Source organism: Hipposideros armiger, unplaced genomic scaffold, assembly GCF_001890085.2.
Source record: "Hipposideros armiger isolate ML-2016 unplaced genomic scaffold, ASM189008v1 scaffold_29, whole genome shotgun sequence".
NCBI classification, from domain to species: domain Eukaryota; kingdom Metazoa; phylum Chordata; class Mammalia; order Chiroptera; family Hipposideridae; genus Hipposideros; species Hipposideros armiger.
In genome coordinates, this window is record NW_017731379.1 from 2,788,741 (window position 1) to 2,809,025 (window position 20,285).

The 20,285-nt window shown below is 39.8% G+C and overlaps 1 protein-coding gene across 1 annotated transcript; it reads left to right on the forward strand.

The window, feature by feature from the left end:
• Window positions 1-53: 53 nt before the first annotated feature.
• PRR11 (proline rich 11) lies at window positions 54-19,610 on the forward strand. Its single transcript, XM_019636612.1, has 10 exons — window positions 54-298; window positions 8,553-8,685; window positions 10,105-10,255; window positions 10,489-10,611; window positions 13,280-13,537; window positions 14,410-14,508; window positions 15,338-15,450; window positions 16,333-16,392; window positions 16,479-16,575; window positions 18,553-19,610. The coding sequence occupies exons 2-10, from the start codon at window positions 8,558-8,560 to the stop codon at window positions 18,619-18,621; spliced, it is 1,098 nt and encodes a 365-aa protein (XP_019492157.1). The 5' UTR covers window positions 54-298; window positions 8,553-8,557; the 3' UTR covers window positions 18,622-19,610.
• The last annotated feature ends 675 nt before the right edge of the window (window positions 19,611-20,285 follow it).

A 20,285-nucleotide genomic window follows, 5' to 3' on the forward strand; every position in this document is an offset into this window, starting at 1 on the left:
TCCACAAACAGCATAGGGGAAGTGACACACCTTCTTTCCTCTCCTGCTTCCCCTCCTCTTCGCTCCCACCTTTCCCTTATTCATAGAAGATGCTCCTCAGCTCTGATTGGCCGAAGCCTGGTGCAATCTCAGCGAATCACAAGCCAGTCTGTGCTCCTACGCTACAGGGAGAACGAATCGTGGAGAGACCGTGACTGTGATTGGTTCCTCCACGATAACGTTTTAATTTTGAATTTTTCTTCGTGTAGAGGGCGAGGCTACTGCCTAGACGACATCTGATCCTTGGGCTCTTAGACTAGTAAGTGCAAGGATATCGTGCTTTGTTACCTGGGCTCGCGTCTTCCATAGTTGGGCCGTTGCTGCTTGTGTTCTTACGGTTTATCGTGGTGGGGACTTTGGCTAGACTCGGGGGGAGGAGATGGAGCGGGAAAGAGGAGGTTTGGGGCTGGGTAAGAAGTGGTCGGCCTGGTTCCACCCCAACCGTACTTCTGTTTAATTAACACTATGCAAAATATGTTTTAGAGCAAAGCATATGCCTTCCTTCTGCACAGCCTTTTACATTTTTGCTGCCCAATGTGTGGTCCACAGACCAAGGCATCTGCATCACTTGGGCGCGCTTATTAAAATGCAAATTATCGGGCTCCATCCAAACCTACTTAATCAGAATATGCATTTTAACAGGATCCCCCTAGTGATTCTTATGCACATTGAAGTTCGAGAACGTACATTTCTTGAAAGGGGATATTACTATGTTCATTGATGTAGTCTTAATATCGTCCGACCTTCTGGAGTGTCCATTTAAGAAGTGTACCCCGTTTACTACATGCCTAATACTGTGCTAGACTACGCTTTAGGGAGCTGCAATCTCTTTAGGATAAAAGAACCAGGAACTAAAAAAGCAGTACTGCACAGCATAAAACGTAAAATTAATTATAAGCAAGTACCAGAAATAGCTCTATGGTTGTTCGAAAAGAATCACTTAAACTGATAAGGGAAACTGATGAGTTGACTGAAAGCTGATTATGGGGAAGTGTAAGAAACCTCCATTAAAATGTAATTTAGGAAGATAGAAATGCAGTGCAGTTGTCATTTCCTTTGTTGCTACAGCTGTGAAGGTGCCCCCTGATGAAAAGCACTTTTCATATCACAGGGTTAATAGAAGCAGCAGTGCCAACTCTTGAAGAAGACTAATTTTTACTTTATTATTTATTGCATTTCCCTACTGGAAATAGGTTTGGACCCATCTTTTAACCATATGAAGGTGTGGTATGATTTGAAGAACTGAAAATCTCCCTCACCAAGAGATTCTCCAGAATTTAATTGTATTAAAGCATATTCCTTAACTAAAAGAGAGAACACTTGCTATCTAATACTTAACAGGAATCATTTCTTTTAATCATTTATTGAATGCAACATTATTTAGTGCCTGCTATACTTTAAGTCCTGGGGAAACAAAGATAAATAAAATTTATCCTAACCCTTGAAAAGCTCATAGTCCAGCTGAGTGACAAACTTGCAAGCAAAAGAAGGGTTCTAGAGCAAATGAAGCCTGAAACATCACTGGGGGAAAAAGTGACAAAACTAAAGTGGTCCAATTTCAGGCACATCATGAGAAGGCAGGGTTCTTTGGAAAAGACAATAATGCTTAGAAAAATAGAAGGCAGCAGGAATAGAGGAAAACCAAATATAAGATAGATTGACTCCAAAAAAGAAGACATAGGCATGAGTCTATTGGAGCTGGTCAGGGCTGTTAAAAACAGGACATGTGAACATCAGTGATGCACAGCATTGCCAGAAGTCGGAACCAACTCAAGGGGTACACAGCACATATAAAGTGCTATAGAAGCTCAATAGAGATGATGTTTTAGCCAGTATAAATTCTATAAGGACAGTGACTATGTTGGTCTTTTTTGGAATTGTATCCCAGCACCTACCATAGTACATGGTGGATTATAAACACTCAACAAATATTTGTGAGAAAAAGTAACAGTGTCTTGAAGGCAATATAAGTTGACCTGGAAGAAAAAACCCAAGCAGGGGCAAAGGCCGATAACACTATAGAAAGTATTTGGTGTTCAGTATACCTGAAGTACAAACTGCTAATCACTAGAAGAGATGAGGCTGCAAAGGGCCATTAGAGCTAAATTGTGAACAGCTTTGAAAGGTATGCTAAGGAATTTGGTTTATCCAATGGGTGATATGGAACCTTCAAAAAAAATTTTTTTTTAAGATTTTATTGGGGAATTGGGGGAAAGAACAACGTTGGGGAATCAGGGAAGGGGAACAGACAAGTTGCTGTGCTTTTGTTCTTCAGTCTACTTGTGGAGGACATTGCTTCACTGGCCCATGTTGGTATTGTGATCATTGCACTCTTCCCGGTGGACAGCCACACAACACAGCTCATGGCAGTTGCCGGCCGCTCACGCTGGCTGCCAGCCACTCACGGTAGCTTATGGCAGCCCACTGCAGCCCCACTGCAGCCTACGCTGTCGCCAGGAACTCACAGCAGCCCAGCTCCAGGTCGAGCTGTTGTTCACCATCATAGCTGTAGAGGGCACAGCGTCACTGGCCCATGTGGGATCTGAACCAGCAGCCCTGCTGCTCAGAGCCCGTGCTCCCAAGCCAACTCGTAACCAACGAGCCACTCGGCCAGCCCCCCCACCCCTTCAAATACTTTTAAGCAAGGGAATATCAGGATTATATTCTTGTTTTAAAAAACTAACTCGAGTATCAGTGTAGAAACTGAATTGGCAAGGAGAAAGACTGAAGGCAGAAGGATCACTGGAGGAACACTGAGATAAACCCAAGCTCAGGAACATTTTCCAAAACACCTGGCCTGGACTTTTCGAAAATATAAATATGAAGACAGGCAAATACTTATATAAAAATGCTGGAGAACTATTATGAACTGTTAAGAGACATTACATTTCAGTGCAATGTGGAAAGAGAAAGGGGGCAGCTATGAAGAATATTATTGAAATGATTGGGGTAATTTGAATAGGGACTGTTTATTAGATGTCAAGGTTAAATTTCCTGACTGTGTTTGTGGTTTTGTAGGAGAATGTCCATGTCCATGTTAGTAAATTCAAGCTAAAGTATCCAGGAGTGAAGTATCATGTCTACAACTAACTCTGCTCAACCAAAAACATAAACTTTTATGTATGTATATAATGCATATATCAACAGTATATATATTTTATATATGTATATTTTATGTATATATATTTTTTACATATTTATATATGTTATATGTATTATATATAACATATCTTTTCTATTTTGAAATTTTTTAAACCTTGAGAAACCTTAGAATAATACAATAAGGGTCAGCCAAGTAGCTCAGTTAGTTAAGTGCGAGCTCTGAGCAACAGGGTCGTCGGTTCTAATCACGACCCGAGCTGAGCAGCCACTGAGCTGCCAACAGGTGGCAGGATGGCTCAGCTAAAAAATATATATATATATATAATAAACATTCATATATCACCTAGATTCACCAATTGTTATCTTTCTGTAGAGGGGTGTGTGTATATCGTATATGATATATAAAAGGTATCCAGTGGGATAAACCAAATTTATATAAATATATAATTATATAATGTATTTCATATGTTATACATTTTAAATATTATGTAGAATGTACATTTTATATTATACATACACACACAAATACAGAGAGATAACAGCAATTGGTGAATTCAAGTGAATAATATATGTGTTTCTTATAAATTTTTTCTTAAACTCTTTCTTATAAATTTTATATAACCAATTGATTTTCACAGAATGCTATTGTTGATTTTTGCAGACTTCTTGTATCTGTAGCCAACCTATGGTTGCAATTTATGAACAAGTGTAGTCCTGATATGAATGTTGGTTGATATTTTCATTTACTCAATGGGCTAAGTCAAAAGCAAAACACAAATATTTATGTTGGAACTCCTCTTTAGTTATGTAAGCAACTTCTTTGATGAATCAGATAATAGTTTTCAAATACTAGAATATTATTCCTCAATTTTTTTTGTGCTGTTTCACAATGTAACAACTACAGAGAAGATACACTTTTCATTTTAATCTGCATTATTAACATCTTCTTCCTCATTTCCTTAACAGTCAACAAAATAATAAATCAAGCTCTAATTTGTAGTGTTTTACAATATTTCTGGTATAAATACCTCCATCATGGCCAATTTTAAATTTCCAATATGAAGTCACTGAATGTGGAGTTGGAAAGAATTGAGCAGTTACACAGCATTCTATAGCATTTTCACTATATAGATATAATACAGTCAAACCTCCAGAGCATAGATAATTCTAAAATCATTAGGAAGTGATGAGTTTTACATACTGATTACATTTTTTTTTTTAATTGGGGTATTGGGGGGAAGGGAACAGTGCTGGGGAATTGGGGGAAGGGGAACAGACAAGTTGCTGTCGTTTTGTTCTTCAGTCTAGTTGTGGAGGACGTTGCTTCACTGGCCCAAGTTGGCACCATCATCGCGCTCTTCCCGGGTGAGGCAGATCAGTCGCCGGTTTCTGGACGGCCGCTCACTGCGGCTGTTGGCCGCTCACGCTGGCTGCTGTCTACACACGGTCTGATTACCTTTTAAGTATAAATTATCTAATTGTAAGTTTATATAATTTAATTTTCATAGTGGATATGTTAACTGACCTTTAGACTTCCTGAAAATGTTGCAGTTACCAATCCCAGCACACCATTGGAGTGGAGATAAAGGTATAGAGTCAATCCACCAAGTTTAACCAGAATGTCCAGCTCCTTTCCAAAGTCTATTTCATAACTTAGAGATTGGTGAACATAGTGGGAAAGGGAAGCAGGAGGCCACTTTATGTCAGTTTGATCTCTAACAAAACACATCTAAGGTAGAGAGAGAACCGAAGTGGGGAGAGCTACAAAGGGGCGGATGGAAGACAAGAAATGGGGAGGTTCCCATGGAAGTCTTGGATTGTAGGATCCCAACCTGTGAACTCTGGGCCTTGGATAGAGGGTTCCAGTGAGATTTCTCTATAGAAAGTCATTGGCATGGATTTGATGAGGTTTATGTAACCTTTTTTTTTCAGGCAATCACAAGACTGCTGCTTCCTCCAATTCTTTCCTAAATATTGGGTCTTTGGAAAAGTCTTGACGCATGTTTGCAACAGACAGCACTAGTTCATTTTTGGAAGTACTAGAGTCATTCGCATCTATGTTATTGCTATGTCATTTGACAGCTGACAGTTCTAGCTCCATTCTAAAAAAAAATTGAGCGATTTGGTTGAGTTTTGGAGATTTTACAACAAGTTGAAGATGGAAGACCAAACTGTGCATTTTTGCCATATTTTACTGTTTTACTTCCATAAAGGGAAGAACATGTGTCAAGCTTGTGAAAAGTTGCATAAAGTTTATGGTGAAAATGCTCTACAGCGGTTCTCAACCTGTGGGTCGCCACCCCTTTGGGGGTCGAATGACCCTTTCACAGATGTCGCCTAAGACTATCGGAAAACAAAAAGATATTTACATTATGATTCATAACAGTAGCAAAATTACAGTTATAGAGTAGCAACGAAAATAATTTTATGGTTGGGGGTCACCACAACATGAGGAACTGTATTAAGGGTTCGCAGCATTAGGAAGGTTGAGAACCGCTGCTCTACAAGAACATCAGTGCCAACAATGGTTCACGAAATTCCGTGCTGGTGATTTTGATCCCAATGACTCTCATCAGTCAGGGAGGCCCACCGAGGTTGATGACAACAAAATAAAGGCATTGATAGAGTCAAACCCACGTTACACGACATGAGAGGTTGCAGAAACATTGAACATCCATCATTCAAGCATTCATGACCACCTGAAAAAGCTGGGATATGTAAGCAAGCTCAATATTTGGGTTCCGCATGAATTCAAAGATGTTCATTTGACGGCGCGTATATACATCTGCAATATGCTCAATAAATGTGAGGAAAACAATTCTTTTTTGAAGCAACTGATGAGAAGTGGATTGTTTACAACAATGTGGTGCGCAAACGGCCTTGGTCCCAACGTGATGATTCGCCTCAAACGACATCAAAAGCAGACTTTCATCAGAGGAGGCTTATGCTCTCAGTGTGGTGGGATTTTAAAGGTGTCGTGTTTTTCGAGCTCCTACCAAGGATCCAAAAAATCAATTTGAATGTGTATTGTTGGCAATTAGACAGTTTGAACGAGTCCATCATCCAGAAATGTCCAGAGCTTAATTGTAAAGGTGTTGTGTTCCATTGCGACAACATGAGACCACACACAACTTTGATCACCCATCAAAAATTACTGGAGCTTGGATGGGATGTGTTGCCACACCCACCGTACTCGCCTGACCTTGCACCGTCAGACTTCCACTTGTTTCGCTCTTCAAAACTCCCTGCGTGGTATAATGTTCAATTCAGATGAGGCTGTAAATCAGCACCTTGTTCAGTTTTTCACAAATAAAAACAGGTCCTTCTATGAATGAGGAATTATGAAGCTCACTGAAAGATGGAAAAAGGTTATTGAACAAAATGGGCAATATATCATTGATTGATCTTTGTTCTTTATATAAATAAATGACCTTTGAAAAACATAGATAAAATATGTCATGATTTTTCTGAAGACCCAGTATCTTCATTCAGAGTATTTTTTTTAATCAATAACTCATTTAGACATTCGTTTTATTTAATAATTTCTGCTTGGCCTTCCTTCATTATTTCAGCAGGAAGAAAAAGGGATACAATCAAGTTAGAGTCAACTGTTTTTTGGTGTCTCCCAAGCCTCAAAGAACAGCTAAGGAAAACGCTCTATTAATTTGAGACCTGGCAATTAGTTCAATGAGGTGCTATGAAGAACCTCAACTCCTAGTAGGGCTGTTGGTATATCCGCTATCACACGTTGCCATTAGGGGTACCCTCTGCAAGTCCTAAGCTCTTAAAACTAAGTCACTTCACAGTTTTTACAACTCACAGTGGGTAAAGGTAGGTTCTTTAGCCAGTGGAATCAGAGAGCTGAGCAAGACTAGAGCAGCATTGGGCCGGCCGAGTGGCGCGTTGGTTAAGAGCTGGCTTGGGACGCCAGAGGGCCCCGGTTCGGATCCCACATATGAGGGCCAGTGACACTGCCCTCTACAGCTAAGATGCTGAACAACAGCTCAACCTGGAGCTAGGCTGCCGTGGGTCACCGGCGACGGCGTGGGCTGTAGTCCTCTGCTGCAGTGGGTTGCCATGGGCTACCATGTGTAGCCAGCAGCCAGCGTGAGCGGCCAGCAGCCGCAGTGAGCGGCCGTCCAGAAGCCGGCGACTGATCTGCCTCACCCAGGAAGAGCGCAATGATGGTGCCAACTTGGGCCAGTAAAGCAATGTCCTCCACAACTAGACTGAAGAACAAAATGACAGCAGCAACTTGTCTGTTCCCCTTCCCCTGATTCCCCAGCACTGTTCCCCTCCCCCAATTCCCCAATAAAATCTTTAAAAAAAAAAAAAAAAAAGACTAGAGCAGCATACCAAGTGCTGGAAGGTTACTAGGTGAAAAAAAGTGGAATGAATGTATAATTTAAAGGCCAGTTGTTCCTATTCAAATGTAAGTGTAAAGGGAAGGAGGCCCAGCTCTTAAGACCATTTTTTAGTTCTGCAACTTGAGTAAAAACATCTTTGTTCTCAGGTAGCAATAGCTAAAAAGGGAGAGGGCCTCTAGAACTTGACTTCAAGCTAGCTCTAGCTTAATTTTCTTCAGAAAAGGACCTGGATTAAAATATAAATATACTAGAGAGGGTTTTTTTTAAATGGTTTAAAATAAATGTCTTGAGACACCCATATTTTAGATTTGGGGTAATTGTTATTTCATTGTATATCATCTACTAATCTATTGCATCACAATATATTAGAAAGAACATGGTTTTTGGAGACTTACAGATCTGGATTTAATACTTTATTGAATTACATTGGGCAAATCATCTAATCTCTCGAAGCCTGAGTTTATTCTTATGTAAAAAAATGGGAATAAAAATCCCCTTCCTCAGGGATAATATCTTGCAGGATAGTGAGGATTCATCAAGAAAATGTATGTGAAGGTGCCTAATAGTAAATGGGCATTCAATAAATGGTTAATTTTCTTTCTTCCACTACAACTCCACCTATTACAGTGGATGCTCAGTAAATGTTACTGGCAAAGAACTTAATTCCTTTGAATAACACACCATAACCCAATGATAGCCATTTTCTGTTATAAAAAAAGGGAAATCCATTTGACTTAAGAAAATCAAGTCAATCAAAACAAAATTAAACACATGAAACTAATTTTTAAAAATTAAAAAAAAATTAGACAGTAATGTAATACCAAAGCCAAGGTTTCTCTAGAAATAGTTTAAATCTGGGTTTCAATTTTTCTCCCCTAAAGCAGACTTCTGGATGCTTGTAGTGACCTAGTTTCTTACCAAGGTGGAAGTTGCAAGGGTGTGTTCACTTTGTGATAATTCATTGAACTATACACTTAAGATTTGTGCACTTTTCTATCTGTATAATTCTTCAGTAAAAATTGTAAAACAAACTTTTTTCTACAGAAATCATGCCCAAGTTCAAACAACGAAGAAGAAAGCTAAAAGCCAAAGCGAAAAGATTATGCAAAAAAAAAGAAGCCTCTCGCTTTCAGTCCAAGCTAATTACGCCTCCCCCTACTCATCCCTCACCAGAAAGGTAAGACATAATGTGGAACAGAGAAAATATTAAAAATCCCATCAGTTCAGGATACAAGTTACTAGATTTAGCAAATGAAAATATAGAATGCCCAGTTAAATTTGAATTTCAGATAAACAATGAATATTTCTTTAGTATTGTTCCATACATTTGCAATACATATTTTTAAAATTATTCATCCTTTATCAGAAATTATATTTTAACTGAACATCCAGAATTTTGTGTGGCGACCATAGTTTAAGAGTTCTAACGAAGTAAAAATCACAAGGAATTATGTTGGAAGCACACAGTATTTTCTCGTTTCCTAGTCAATTTAATCTCATCAATCTGGTAACTAAATGATGCAAAAGAGGTATAAGACTAGAATTTAAATCCCAGTTTGGTCAAGTTTGGTCACTTATTCTCTGGGACTGTTACGTTCTAAGAGCCCGAGGGTACTAGCTGTCACAATAACATACTTGATACATTTTGTTGTTATAGTTCTTTATACAGAAAAAATTTAAAACAGTCCCTCAAAAAGCAGTAACCATGATGTCATCGTTGACTCTATCTCCCCTGAATATTGAGAAAGCCCCCTAACTGATCCTCCTGCCCTTGCCTGCTCTGTAGTGTATGTCAACACAGCAGCAGCAGGACCGAGCCTATTCAAATAACGTCATATTGTTCCTCTGCTTAAAACTCTTCAATGTCTTCATCTCTCAGAATAGGAATTAAAGTTTTTAGTATGACCCACAAGGCCTTTAGGATCTGACTCTGACAGTATTTCTCTTCCCTTCAGTTTCTCCACCCAAGTCATCCTGGCCTCCTTGCTATTCATCCCTCAGACACCGCCGATGAGCTTCTACCTGGGGCCTTTGCTCTTAGTATTGTTCCTACATGGAACACTCTTCTTCCAGATATTTGTACTGCTAGCTTCTTCACTTCCTTTAGGTTTTTTCCTCCAGAATCGCCTTCTCAGTGAGACTTTTCCTGGCTACCGTATCTAAAATTTCATCACCACCCAACATTTCACATTCTCCTCTCTTGCTTTATCTTTTTCTCTTTAGCATTTATTCACTAACAACCCATATATGTTAGTTAGTTAGTTAGTTAGTTAGTTAGTTAGTTAGTTAGTTAGTTATAGTTACCTTTCTTTCATGAGACTGTAAATTTCATGAGGACAAAGTTTTTGTCTATTTTGTTCATTACTGAATCCCTGATGCCTATTTATTTACTGTTATTTATTTAATTTATCACTGTTTATTTACTCAACAAATATTTGTTGCATAAGTGAGTCCCAGAAATCTAGAATTGAATGAAGAATTTGGCTTTATGTAGTCTCTGTTCCTGACTCATACTATAAAACTAGCTTGTTGTTTAATTAGAGGCTGTTATTCCACTCAATAGTTTTCGATTTATTCGGTTTTGTTTTTCTTTCAGAGTGGTTATTATTTCAACAGATACAGCCCTTAGCAGAAGCTGGCTAAGATCACCCTGGAACTTCAAATTTCCTAATATCAAAGATGCAGTAAAACTTTGGACAAATAGAGTATGGTCTATATACAACTGGTGTCAGAGCTGCATAGCCCAGGTACGGGTTTGACATACCTGTTTTCAATAATACGGGATGTGTATATATGTATTCGCATATGTGTGCACTCATATCAGCACAGCACTCAGACTAAGCTCAGATAAAATGAAATTATGGGGTCATGTCTGCCTTTGCTTCTATAAAACATACAACAAAACACTTTCTTACCTTTTTTCTTGTCCTTAGCATCATATTGCTCCTCAGAGTCAGGCTTGTGTGTTTTTGAATTTCAGAGCTTAGAAGTATTCAAAGACACCATCTTCCCATCCCGTTTCTGCCACCAAGAACTTCGTAGTCTAAAACAACGGTTTTGCGTTTTGGAAAGTGAATTACACAAGCTCCAGGAAGCACTGAAGGTTGGTATTGTCAAATAAAACATAAATCTGGAATTAGGTGAAGAGGGAAGGGGTCGTCCCCCAGAGGAATTTCAATGTGCTTCTACCAGAAGCAGGAATGGCTACAGGCAAATGCTACTCCTAGACCTGTTTGCCTTCAGATCTATTCCTTAAAATTTAGAGGCTCTGCTCCATATTGCAGGGGTGGTGACCCCTGCAGGCTATATTTCCCAAGCTCCATGTCACCTGGTTCCAAGTTGTGCTTTGCTAATGGGAGACAATGATGAGAGATTAGAGGATGGGAGAAGACAGGGTGTATTTCCCCTTTGTTTTCTGTGTTGGACAATTTCTCTAGCAATGGTTGTATTTGTCTCCCTGACTCCAGTTCCCACAAAGTCAGTCTACCATGTTTCTTGATTCTCTGGGTTAACCTATTTCCAGAGATCTGGTGTGACTGCTCTTCCCTTTGTCCCTCCAGCCTCAAGGTATTCATGGCTTTCTGCTGTTGCTAATCTTTGGGCTGCCTCACTATCCCCTATGTGCTTCTCAACTCTTCCATCAGCAGTGGATCCACCTGGCTATATTACATTCCCCCTCTTTAAAATACTCAGGGTGTTTTTATTTTCGTGACTGATAGAGGCAGAAAAATAAGCTGTGACTATCCACATCTCCAAACTCTCCTAAGCAAGGCTCCTAGTCTCAACATCCAAAACTCAAAGAACAAACATTGTGCTCATTGGTTTGGAGAGAAGCTTCTAGGATTACATTCCTGCTCCCAGAATTCGTTCCTCAATATGAACAAGCCAGAGGAGGAAAGACACATCACCTCACTCTTCTAGGTCCCATCATCATCTATGAAGATGATACCATCTGTAGTGGGCTGAGTGATGGCCCCCAAAAAGATATATCCAAGTCATAATCCCTGGAACTTGTAAAGATTACCATATTTGGGGAAAAGGGTCTTTATAGTAAAAACAAGGATTCCGAGATGAGATCATCCTGTGTTAATTGAGTGGACCCTAACTCCAATGGCAAATGTCCTTATACAAGAGGCACACAGAGCAGAACACACAGAAAAGGAGGATCAGTGGGACCACAGAGGCAGAGACTGGAATGATGTGGCCTCCAAGTAATGCCAATAGCTACCAGGAACTAGAAGAGGCAAGGAACGAATTCTTCTCTGGAGCCTTGGGAGGGAGCGCAGCCCTGCTGACACCTTGATTTTGGACTTCGGGGCTACCTCAGTGAAAAAATGAATTTTGATTTTTTTTTTTAAATAGACCCTGCTAGTTATTTTATTATTATTATTATTTTAAACTTTATTGGGGAACAATATGTTTTTCCCAGGACCCATCAGCTCCAAGTCAAGTTGTTGTCCATCAGTCTTAGATGTGGAGGACACAGCTCAGCTCCAAGTTCAGTTGCCATTTTCAATCTAGTTGCAGGAGGCGCAGCCCACCATCCCATGTGGGAGTTGAACCAGCAACCTTGTTATTAAGAGCACATGCTTTAACCAACTGAGCCACCTGGCCACCCACTGGTAGCTCAGCTGCAGCTCAGCTCAAGTCATTGTCTTCAATCTAATTGTGGACGGCGCAGCTCACTGGCCCATGTGGGAATTGAACCGGCAACCCTATTACTCAGAGCATGCGCTCTGACCAACTGAGCCACCCAGCAGCCCCAAATTTTGATGATTTTAAACCACCAAGTTTGTGATAATTTGTTTCAGCAGCCACAGGAAACTAACATGCCATCTTACTTTATAGGGTTGTTGTGTTCGTTTCCTAGGGCTGCCATAACAAAGTTGTGTGTACTGGGCAGCTTATACAGCAGAAATTTATTTTCTCAGAGCTCTGAAGGCTAGAAGTCCGAGATCTAGGTATTGGCAGGTTTTGTTTTTCTTCTGAGGCCTCTCTCCTTGGCTTGCCTTCTCACTGTGTCCTCAAGTGGTCTTTTCTCTGTGCCTGCCCATCTCTGATGCCTCTCCTGTGTGTTCTAACTTCCTTTTTTATAAAGACACCAGTCAGATTGGATTAGAACCCACCCTGACAGCCTTATTTTAACTTATTCACCTCTTTAAAGACCCTATCTCCAAATACATTCTGAGGTACTAGGGGTTAAAACTTCAACATATGATTTGGATGTGGGGATAAACAATTCAGTCCAGGCAGTCATATTCTAGCCCCGTGGCCTTTCTATTAGTTCCTTGAATATACTATATTCTTGGCTGCATTAAGTATTTTTCCCTCTGCTAGGAACTCTCTTTCCCCAGTCCTTATCTCCCTTCACCTGGTAAATCTCAGTTCATCCTTGAGATTATGGCTAAATGTCACTCGCCAGCCTTCTCACTATTCATGCTCATAGCACACACTTTATTGCTCTTATGGAATTATTATTTGTTTTGTTTTGAGTGTATTTGTGTGTTTAATGTCTGTCTTCCTCACCAGACTGTCAGCTCCATGAGGTGACAGACTGGGCTCACCATGTACCCATAAGGCCTGGCATATAGCACACGTAAAACACATGCATGGATGGATGAATGAATGGATGAATGGATGGATGAGCTGTGATGAGAAAATACTATACCCAGAAAGCATTCAACACACAGTAGTTGTTATTTGAATGATTCTCAGCTGCAAGAACCCAGTTAATCTGTTATTCCTTTGCCAAACATAATGCCTTCTTTCAGACTGTCTCAGAAAATTCCTCCTGTCCAAGCTGCCGTCAAAAGTGTTACAGGAGCAGTGAACTTACACTTGTGCCTGCTGGTGCTCTAACCACCACTGGAGAATCCGGGGCTGTACTTCCTCCCACACTGCCACCGCCTGCCGACCATCTCCGTGCTCCTGTACCGCCGCCGCCCCCTCCGCCCCCTCCTCTGCCTCCGCCTGCACCGCTGATAGCACCTTTGCGGCTTAGAAAATCCCATCTCCCTAAAGCACTAGAGGTAAAAAAAAAAAAAAAAAATCTAGTGACGGTGTGTTTTGGTCAGGTGGCCTTGTAAGGCTGGGTTAAGGGCTTTGACAGGAAGGCTATATTTTGTTGTGATTTCCATATTGTAATTATGTCAATTATTGTGTTTATAAAAGCTCAGTCCCCTGGGAACTCAATGAAAGCTAGATTTAGAAATGAAAGTTTTATTTGTTTGTTTGTTTGTTAAGCATAAATGAATGAAACCCAGTAGAGTGGAAAATTCCTGTTGGCTTCTCAGCTTATCTTTTACCAAAAGGAAAACCTCCCTAGAAAACCAAATTAAGAACAGAAGATGGCTTAGTGAGTGAACTCAGAATAAAAACAGTTGGCAGATCCTAAAGTAGAATGTCACCTGTCTGCATTAGATTTGCTTATTTGCCAAGGGGACCAGAATCTTTGTGAATCACTAAGGTAGGCACGACCCTGTTTAAAATTCTGCTGAGTTTTCACTGTAGATACATTTATCCTAAAATGGCTGAGTTAAATCCAGAGCCTATTGTTATAGTTGCCTCTCTGACTATATATTTTTTTAGGCAGCTCACATAAAACTTCACTTTGATTTGAGGGACTCCTTCAACTCCTGTCTTATTCTAATGACTCCTGAGGAAGATGCAAGGAATGAGCCCATTTCTTCCTATTGAAGCCATACCTTTTTGATGACCACTTTCAGTAGCATTCATGGATACTGAAAACAGGATCATTCTTGGTAGATGAAAAGAATTTAATAGGTCTCTAGGGTAAATAAGAGTTAACTTTTAAATCCAAGTCTTAAAAACTAGATTTGGATTGGCATTTGACTGGGTATTATGGTTCCAAATTGAATTCTAATCTCTATGTATTTTTAAGGCTGGACCATTAAAAAAAGATGGACCCATGCAGATAACAGTGAAAGATCTACTGACTGTGAAGTTAAAGAAAACACAGAGTTTTGATGAAAGGACAAAGGTAAGATGTCACTGACCGTACACTTAGTCTTGCAGCTGTTAACCTAGTTGTCCCTTTATGGAAACAAAATATAAGTCTTATGTATAGAAGCCACTCCAAGGGAAGTATTTGATGTCTTATTTGTGTAGTTTGGGAATCTTTTCAACAAAATGTGTAGATCCCAAATGTGCAGTTTTATCTACCAACCATTAGTCTGAAGAGGCAGGGACATACTTTGAAGCTTTGGGATTAAAGTTGAGTAGAATAGTGGATATAGCTTACACATACTCAGCAGTCAAATATTCATTATTTCAGCATGTCTACATTTTGAATGATGTTTTTTTTTTTTTTTTTTTTTTAAAGATTTTTTTATTGGGGAGTTAGGGGGATGGGAACAGTGCTGGGGAATTGGGGAAAGGGGAACAGACAAGTTGCTGTCGTTTTTGTTCTTCAATCTAGTTGTGGAGGATGTTGCTTCACTGGCCCAAGTTGGCACCATCATTGCGCTCTTCTCTGGCGAGGCAGATCAGTCGCCGGCTTCTGGACGGCCGCTCACTGCGGCTGCTGGCCGCTCACGCTGGCTGCTGGCCACACATGGTAGCCCATGGCAATCCACTGCCACAGGGACTGCAGCCCACGCCGTCACCGGCGACTCGTGGCAGCCCAGCTCCAGGTTGAGCTGTTGTTCAGCATCTTAGCTGTGGAGGGCAGTGTCACTGGCCCTCATATGTGGGATCCGAACCGGGGCCCTCTGGTGTCCCAAGCGAGTTCTTAACCATCGCGCCACTCGGCCGGCCCTTGAATGATGTTTTTAATGTATTTTTAATAATGTCTCATTTTGCGATTAAAGCTTGTTCCATCACCAAAGGCACGGAATCCACTCGTTACGGTCTCTGACCTGCAACGTGTTGCCCTGAAGCCCAACTCCAAAGTGTTACCAACTCGAGTTACAAATGTCTTAATGTAAGGAATTACACAGTGGTATGCTCAACCACTACTTAAAAGAATGATTTTTTTTTTGGCTTATTTCTAACATTAACAGTTCTATATGCTCATTGTACAAAAATTGGCACCTACAGAAAAGTTTAAAGAAGAAAACCAAAATCATCCAAATAAACATATCATGGGAGATTGCCACTGTTCACATACTCTTATTTATCATTCTGACCTTTTTCTAAGCATATACTCTATTGTTTATTATAAGATACACCACTGATTTAATAACAGATTTTGGGGGGAAAAGAAATAATATCAAGAATTTTGGTCACTGAGGCCTCAATTTAAAAAAAATATTTAAAGCAGCTAGATTTCAGAAATAATAAAATGTGAAATCTAGTATGTCTTAGAATCAAGGAAATATAATGTGTGTGTGTATACCTGTGTATCATCATATTGTAGATACATTTATGGCTTTTCCCATTTAATGTGTCATGAGCTTTCCCCCATCTTATTAAAAAATAGTTTAAAGCATCATTTTGACTTCTTCAATACATACAGTTTGTTACATGTAAATTTCATACATAAAATCCTGTTTTGAGACATTTAGTTGTTTATGATTTTTTTATATCTATAACTCTTCAGTGAACATCCTTGTTCATCATCTATGTACATAGCTGAGTTTTTCTCCGAGTTGGATTCTTATACAATACATGTAATTACTAAGTCAAAAAGTATTGCTTATAAGAATGATGATATCACAGTATGCTCCTAGCAGCATCTACTGCTGTTCTTTAATGTACCAAATAGAACTGCTTTCTAGGATGTTGCCTATAAAAATGACTGCTTTGCTTTGTGAAAAATGATAAAATCTAGCAAGCTCTAACTTTTATGTCTTTATTTTATCAGTACTCCTGGTAAAAGTCAAATAGATCTGCGGAAACTACTTAGAAAAGTCGATGTAGAAAGGTAATAAATACACTCTTATCTTTATGCTAAATCCATTTGATAATTGGCATAAAGTGCAGCTTCTAATATTTTCATTACTTTTGCAGGAGCCCAGGTGGGACCCCACTTACCAATAAAGAAAATATGGAAACAGGAACTGGACTCACCCCAGTAATGACCCGAGCCTTGAGGAGAAAGTTTCAGGTAAGCCTTTAGGGAAAAAAAAAAAAAAATGTGGTTCCTTGTCTTCAAAATCATTGATTTATCTTTCTTAATAATAATAATAATAACAATTTTTAAATGGTACCTTATGCTTTACAAAGTACTTTCATATTTAGGCTTTATAAAATTCTGTGAGATAGTGAGGATTACCATCTCCACTTAGCAATGAATGTCTGTTTTTTTAAATTCCTATATTAAGTATTTACTAAAGACTTCCTGTATGCCAGCCACTGTGCTGGAGTACCAGGGACATAGTGGTAAGCAAAAACAGACACAGATCTACTGTCTTGGAAGTTTCAGTCCAGTGAGGAAAATAGATGTTAATCAAATAATCACATATTTGTATAATTTTACACTGAAGTAAGTGCTGTGAAGGAAAGGGACAGGGTTCTCCGGGAACCAATAGAGGAACTTGCTCTTGCCCAGATCATTTAGGACAGAATCTCCTAGGAAATGATGAGGTGAGACTTGAAGGACGAATAGGCATTAACTGGGAAGAGTACCTATGGGGTGTGGGGCTGGACCCGCCATGGATGTCAGGCAGGAAAGAGTTCTGGGCAAAAAGAACAGCATGTGAGACGTTCTCCTGGCGGGAGGGATCATGGTCTGTCAGAGGAACTGAAAAGTAGCCAGTGTGGCTATAACAGAGCAACTCTGACAAGGGTGAAAGGCAGAGAGGGAGATGTAGATAGGAGTCAGATCAGACAGAGGTGTTAAGAAAAGGTCTTGGCAGCTTTTTTCTTTGTCACCTACATATATGACCCACACATCAAAACCCGGACATCAGCACACCTTGTGTGATTTCTTCCAAACCCTGTTTGTCTCAGTCATCTCCCTGATCACCTCTATTATTGGATCTAAGAACAGCCATCCTTCTGCTACCCCTGCTAGAGTGCTGGACCCAGGGCTGCTGGCCTCTTTGGCTATGAAGCTTACATTTCTGTCTCACTCTGGCAGCAGACACACACCACCAGCACTGCCCTTCCTTTTTTCCCTTGTTAAGAATTATTGCCTTTTGCAGGACAGCTTGGCTTCCCTCTTCCCATTTCAACTTCGTCCTTGGCACTGCACAGCCTTCTTTGGAGGTGTGGCCAGGTTCCTCTTTCCTCCTTCTGGAGCTTCCAATAGGAGTCTATCCCCAGATCACATTCCTTGGTGACCCCAGATTGTGAAGGGCAGGGACAGAGGGCAGAGGCCTCACTGAAGGACTAAGCCCCTTCCTTTCCTTGTTTAGTTCTAGGATTCTTTTTGTCCCAGCCCCATAACTAATATAGTGGGCTGGGTAGTGTGGAAAGAAATGAAAGTACAATAATTCATAAACCCACATATTGAGCGACATCAAAAAATCACAGATAAGACCTACGCCATATGTTGTGCTCTCTAATATCCACGTACTAGAAGGATGTCTAGTAAAAGCTGTTGTTATACATAGAATGACTTTTCCCACCTAGTCCTTAGGCTTCCTTTTTTCTTTAACGCTGAAGCAACTGTATTAGTTAGGTTTTACTTTTGGCTGCAGGTAGCAGAAAACTGACTACAGTGGCTTAGCCCACTAGGGGCTTAATTTTCTTACCTGCGTATTCCCTTGGAAAGCAGGCAGCCCGTAACTGGTACAGCAGCTTCACCCATGTCGTCACTGCTCTTCCATCCTGAATGTGTGGCTTTGAGCATGGTGCAGAATGGCTACACTTCCTGATGCCTTATGTCTACATTCTAGGCAAGATAAGGAGAAGGGCAAAGGACAAAAGGGTCTGTTAGCTAAGCCACCCCTCATCTCTTTAAACAGGCGCTATCCGTTAACTTCTGATTATTATCAGGGAAGAGTAGAAAAATCGTTTTTAGAATCTGGACACATTGATGCTTGCACAAAATCTGGGTTCTATTAGGAGGAAGGAGAGCTGTGTTGGCTACAGGAGCATAATTCACATTATAACTGGAACCTTGTTTTTATTTTCATAGCTGGCTCACCCTAGAAGCCCAACTCAAACTCTGCCACTTTCTACAAGTGGCTTTGATGAGCAAAACTGATGCCAACTCTTCCTGACTCTATGTGATGGTCCATAAAATATACAGATAAATCACTCCAACCCTTTTTTTTTTTAACATAGTAGGGTATGTATAAATAATTATATGAATATATAATTCCATTTAAAGAATTAAAGTATGAATTAAATTAAAAGAGTTCGTACATACCATGGTATAAAGTGGGTATTTGGTTATTTTCTAGTTTGCATGATCAATAAGAAAATAGAACAGAAAATGCAATCCCCAAAATGATATTTATCCTGGAATTATCCCATTTAGGGTTGTTCAAATTTAACTAGATAACTCTAGATTGCACTCTGTAGATGCAGTTTTGACATTAAGGTAATAACCTAGTTCCCATTCATCTTGGGTATTCTCAGGTAATTGAAAAGAAAAGTATTTCAGCCTGTAAAGCTCATGCATTTATTAAGTGCTACAAACTTGATCAATAAAAAAGACCCTCTAGATTTGATTTCTGTTCACTCTAAACAATTAAGCGGTAAGACCATTCTCCATCCAAACCCAGCTATTTTCCAAAAGGATTGGAAGCAAAAGATCCAATGTGACCTTAAAAATCGGAACGTATCATTTTTAGAGTCTTAGGTAGGTGGATATATCTGGATCACTGAAGTCTGAGATACTCGTTATTTTGATGTCTGTTGTCCACATGCATGCAGCTAAATATAAACTTCATGAAGACTTCAACACGAGCCCTGTATTTTCCACAGTGACCTCTCTGAGGTCCACAGCAGGTTCGCCTGTAGAACCAGATTCCCTGTCCTCAACAGCCTGTTGATTCCATAATAGTAATAACACACACCTAACTGGATCTCTGTTTTTTCCTGCCAGTCCAGGGTTGCCAAATTTAGCAAATATAAATACATGCCACTCAATCAAATTTGAATTTCACATAAGCGACAAATAACTTTTAAGTATAAATATGTCCCATGAAACAATGAATAATTTTTTTAGTATAAGTATGTCCAGATATTGCATGGGACATATTTATAATAAAAAAAATTATTCGTTGTTGACCTGGAATTCAAATTTAACTGGGCATCCTATACTTCATTTGGCAACCCTATCAGTCAGTCCCCTACAGAGTTGCCAAGTATTTCTGGGAGGTCCCAGTTTGTCAGACATGTCTACTTAGCGGTGGACAGTACTATAACTTCAGCCAAGATCTATCACTGATGTGCTAAGTACCCTGGAGGAAGGGGAACTCTCATTAGGGCAAGAGTGACTGAAAGTACAGGATTAGCTTTGATGCTGATAACCTCCACTGCAGTTCCAGGAATAAGGGTAGCAGTGTTTCATGGATAGGAAACAAGGGGTTTCAGATCTTCACTGCACTTTGTAGCCTGAGAGGATGCCATCATAGATGATATCCTTGAACTATCCCTTGATTTGCTTAAGCTAAAAAGATATTTCAGCAATTTTCCAGAAATGCCTATATATCCACAGATAAATATTGCTTTGAGATGCCAAATAGTATTATATTATAAAAATCACCAGGCTGGAAAGCAGACCTGGGGACACTGTTTTGTTTTTATGAGACCCACATCTATGTTTACAGCACATTTGGGGATAAAAATTAAACAGATAATGAAATTAAGAAACAGGTGCTTCTAGTAAGTTTTTTTTTTTTAAACCTGCTAGCTACATTT

What these genes read in the sequence shown, in the direction of transcription:
- PRR11 (XM_019636612.1), top strand. Translation starts at nt 8,558, where the DNA reads ATGCCCAAGTTCAAACAACGAAGAAGAAAGCTAAAAGCCAAAGCGAAA. An exon ending in CGAGTTACAAATGTCTTAAT is followed by an intron (nt 15,451 to 16,332) that starts GTAAGGAATTAC and finishes TTATTTTATCAG; the next exon opens with TACTCCTGGTAAAAGTCAAA. An exon ending in CCTTGAGGAGAAAGTTTCAG is followed by an intron (nt 16,576 to 18,552) that starts GTAAGCCTTTAG and finishes TTATTTTCATAG; the next exon opens with CTGGCTCACCCTAGAAGCCC.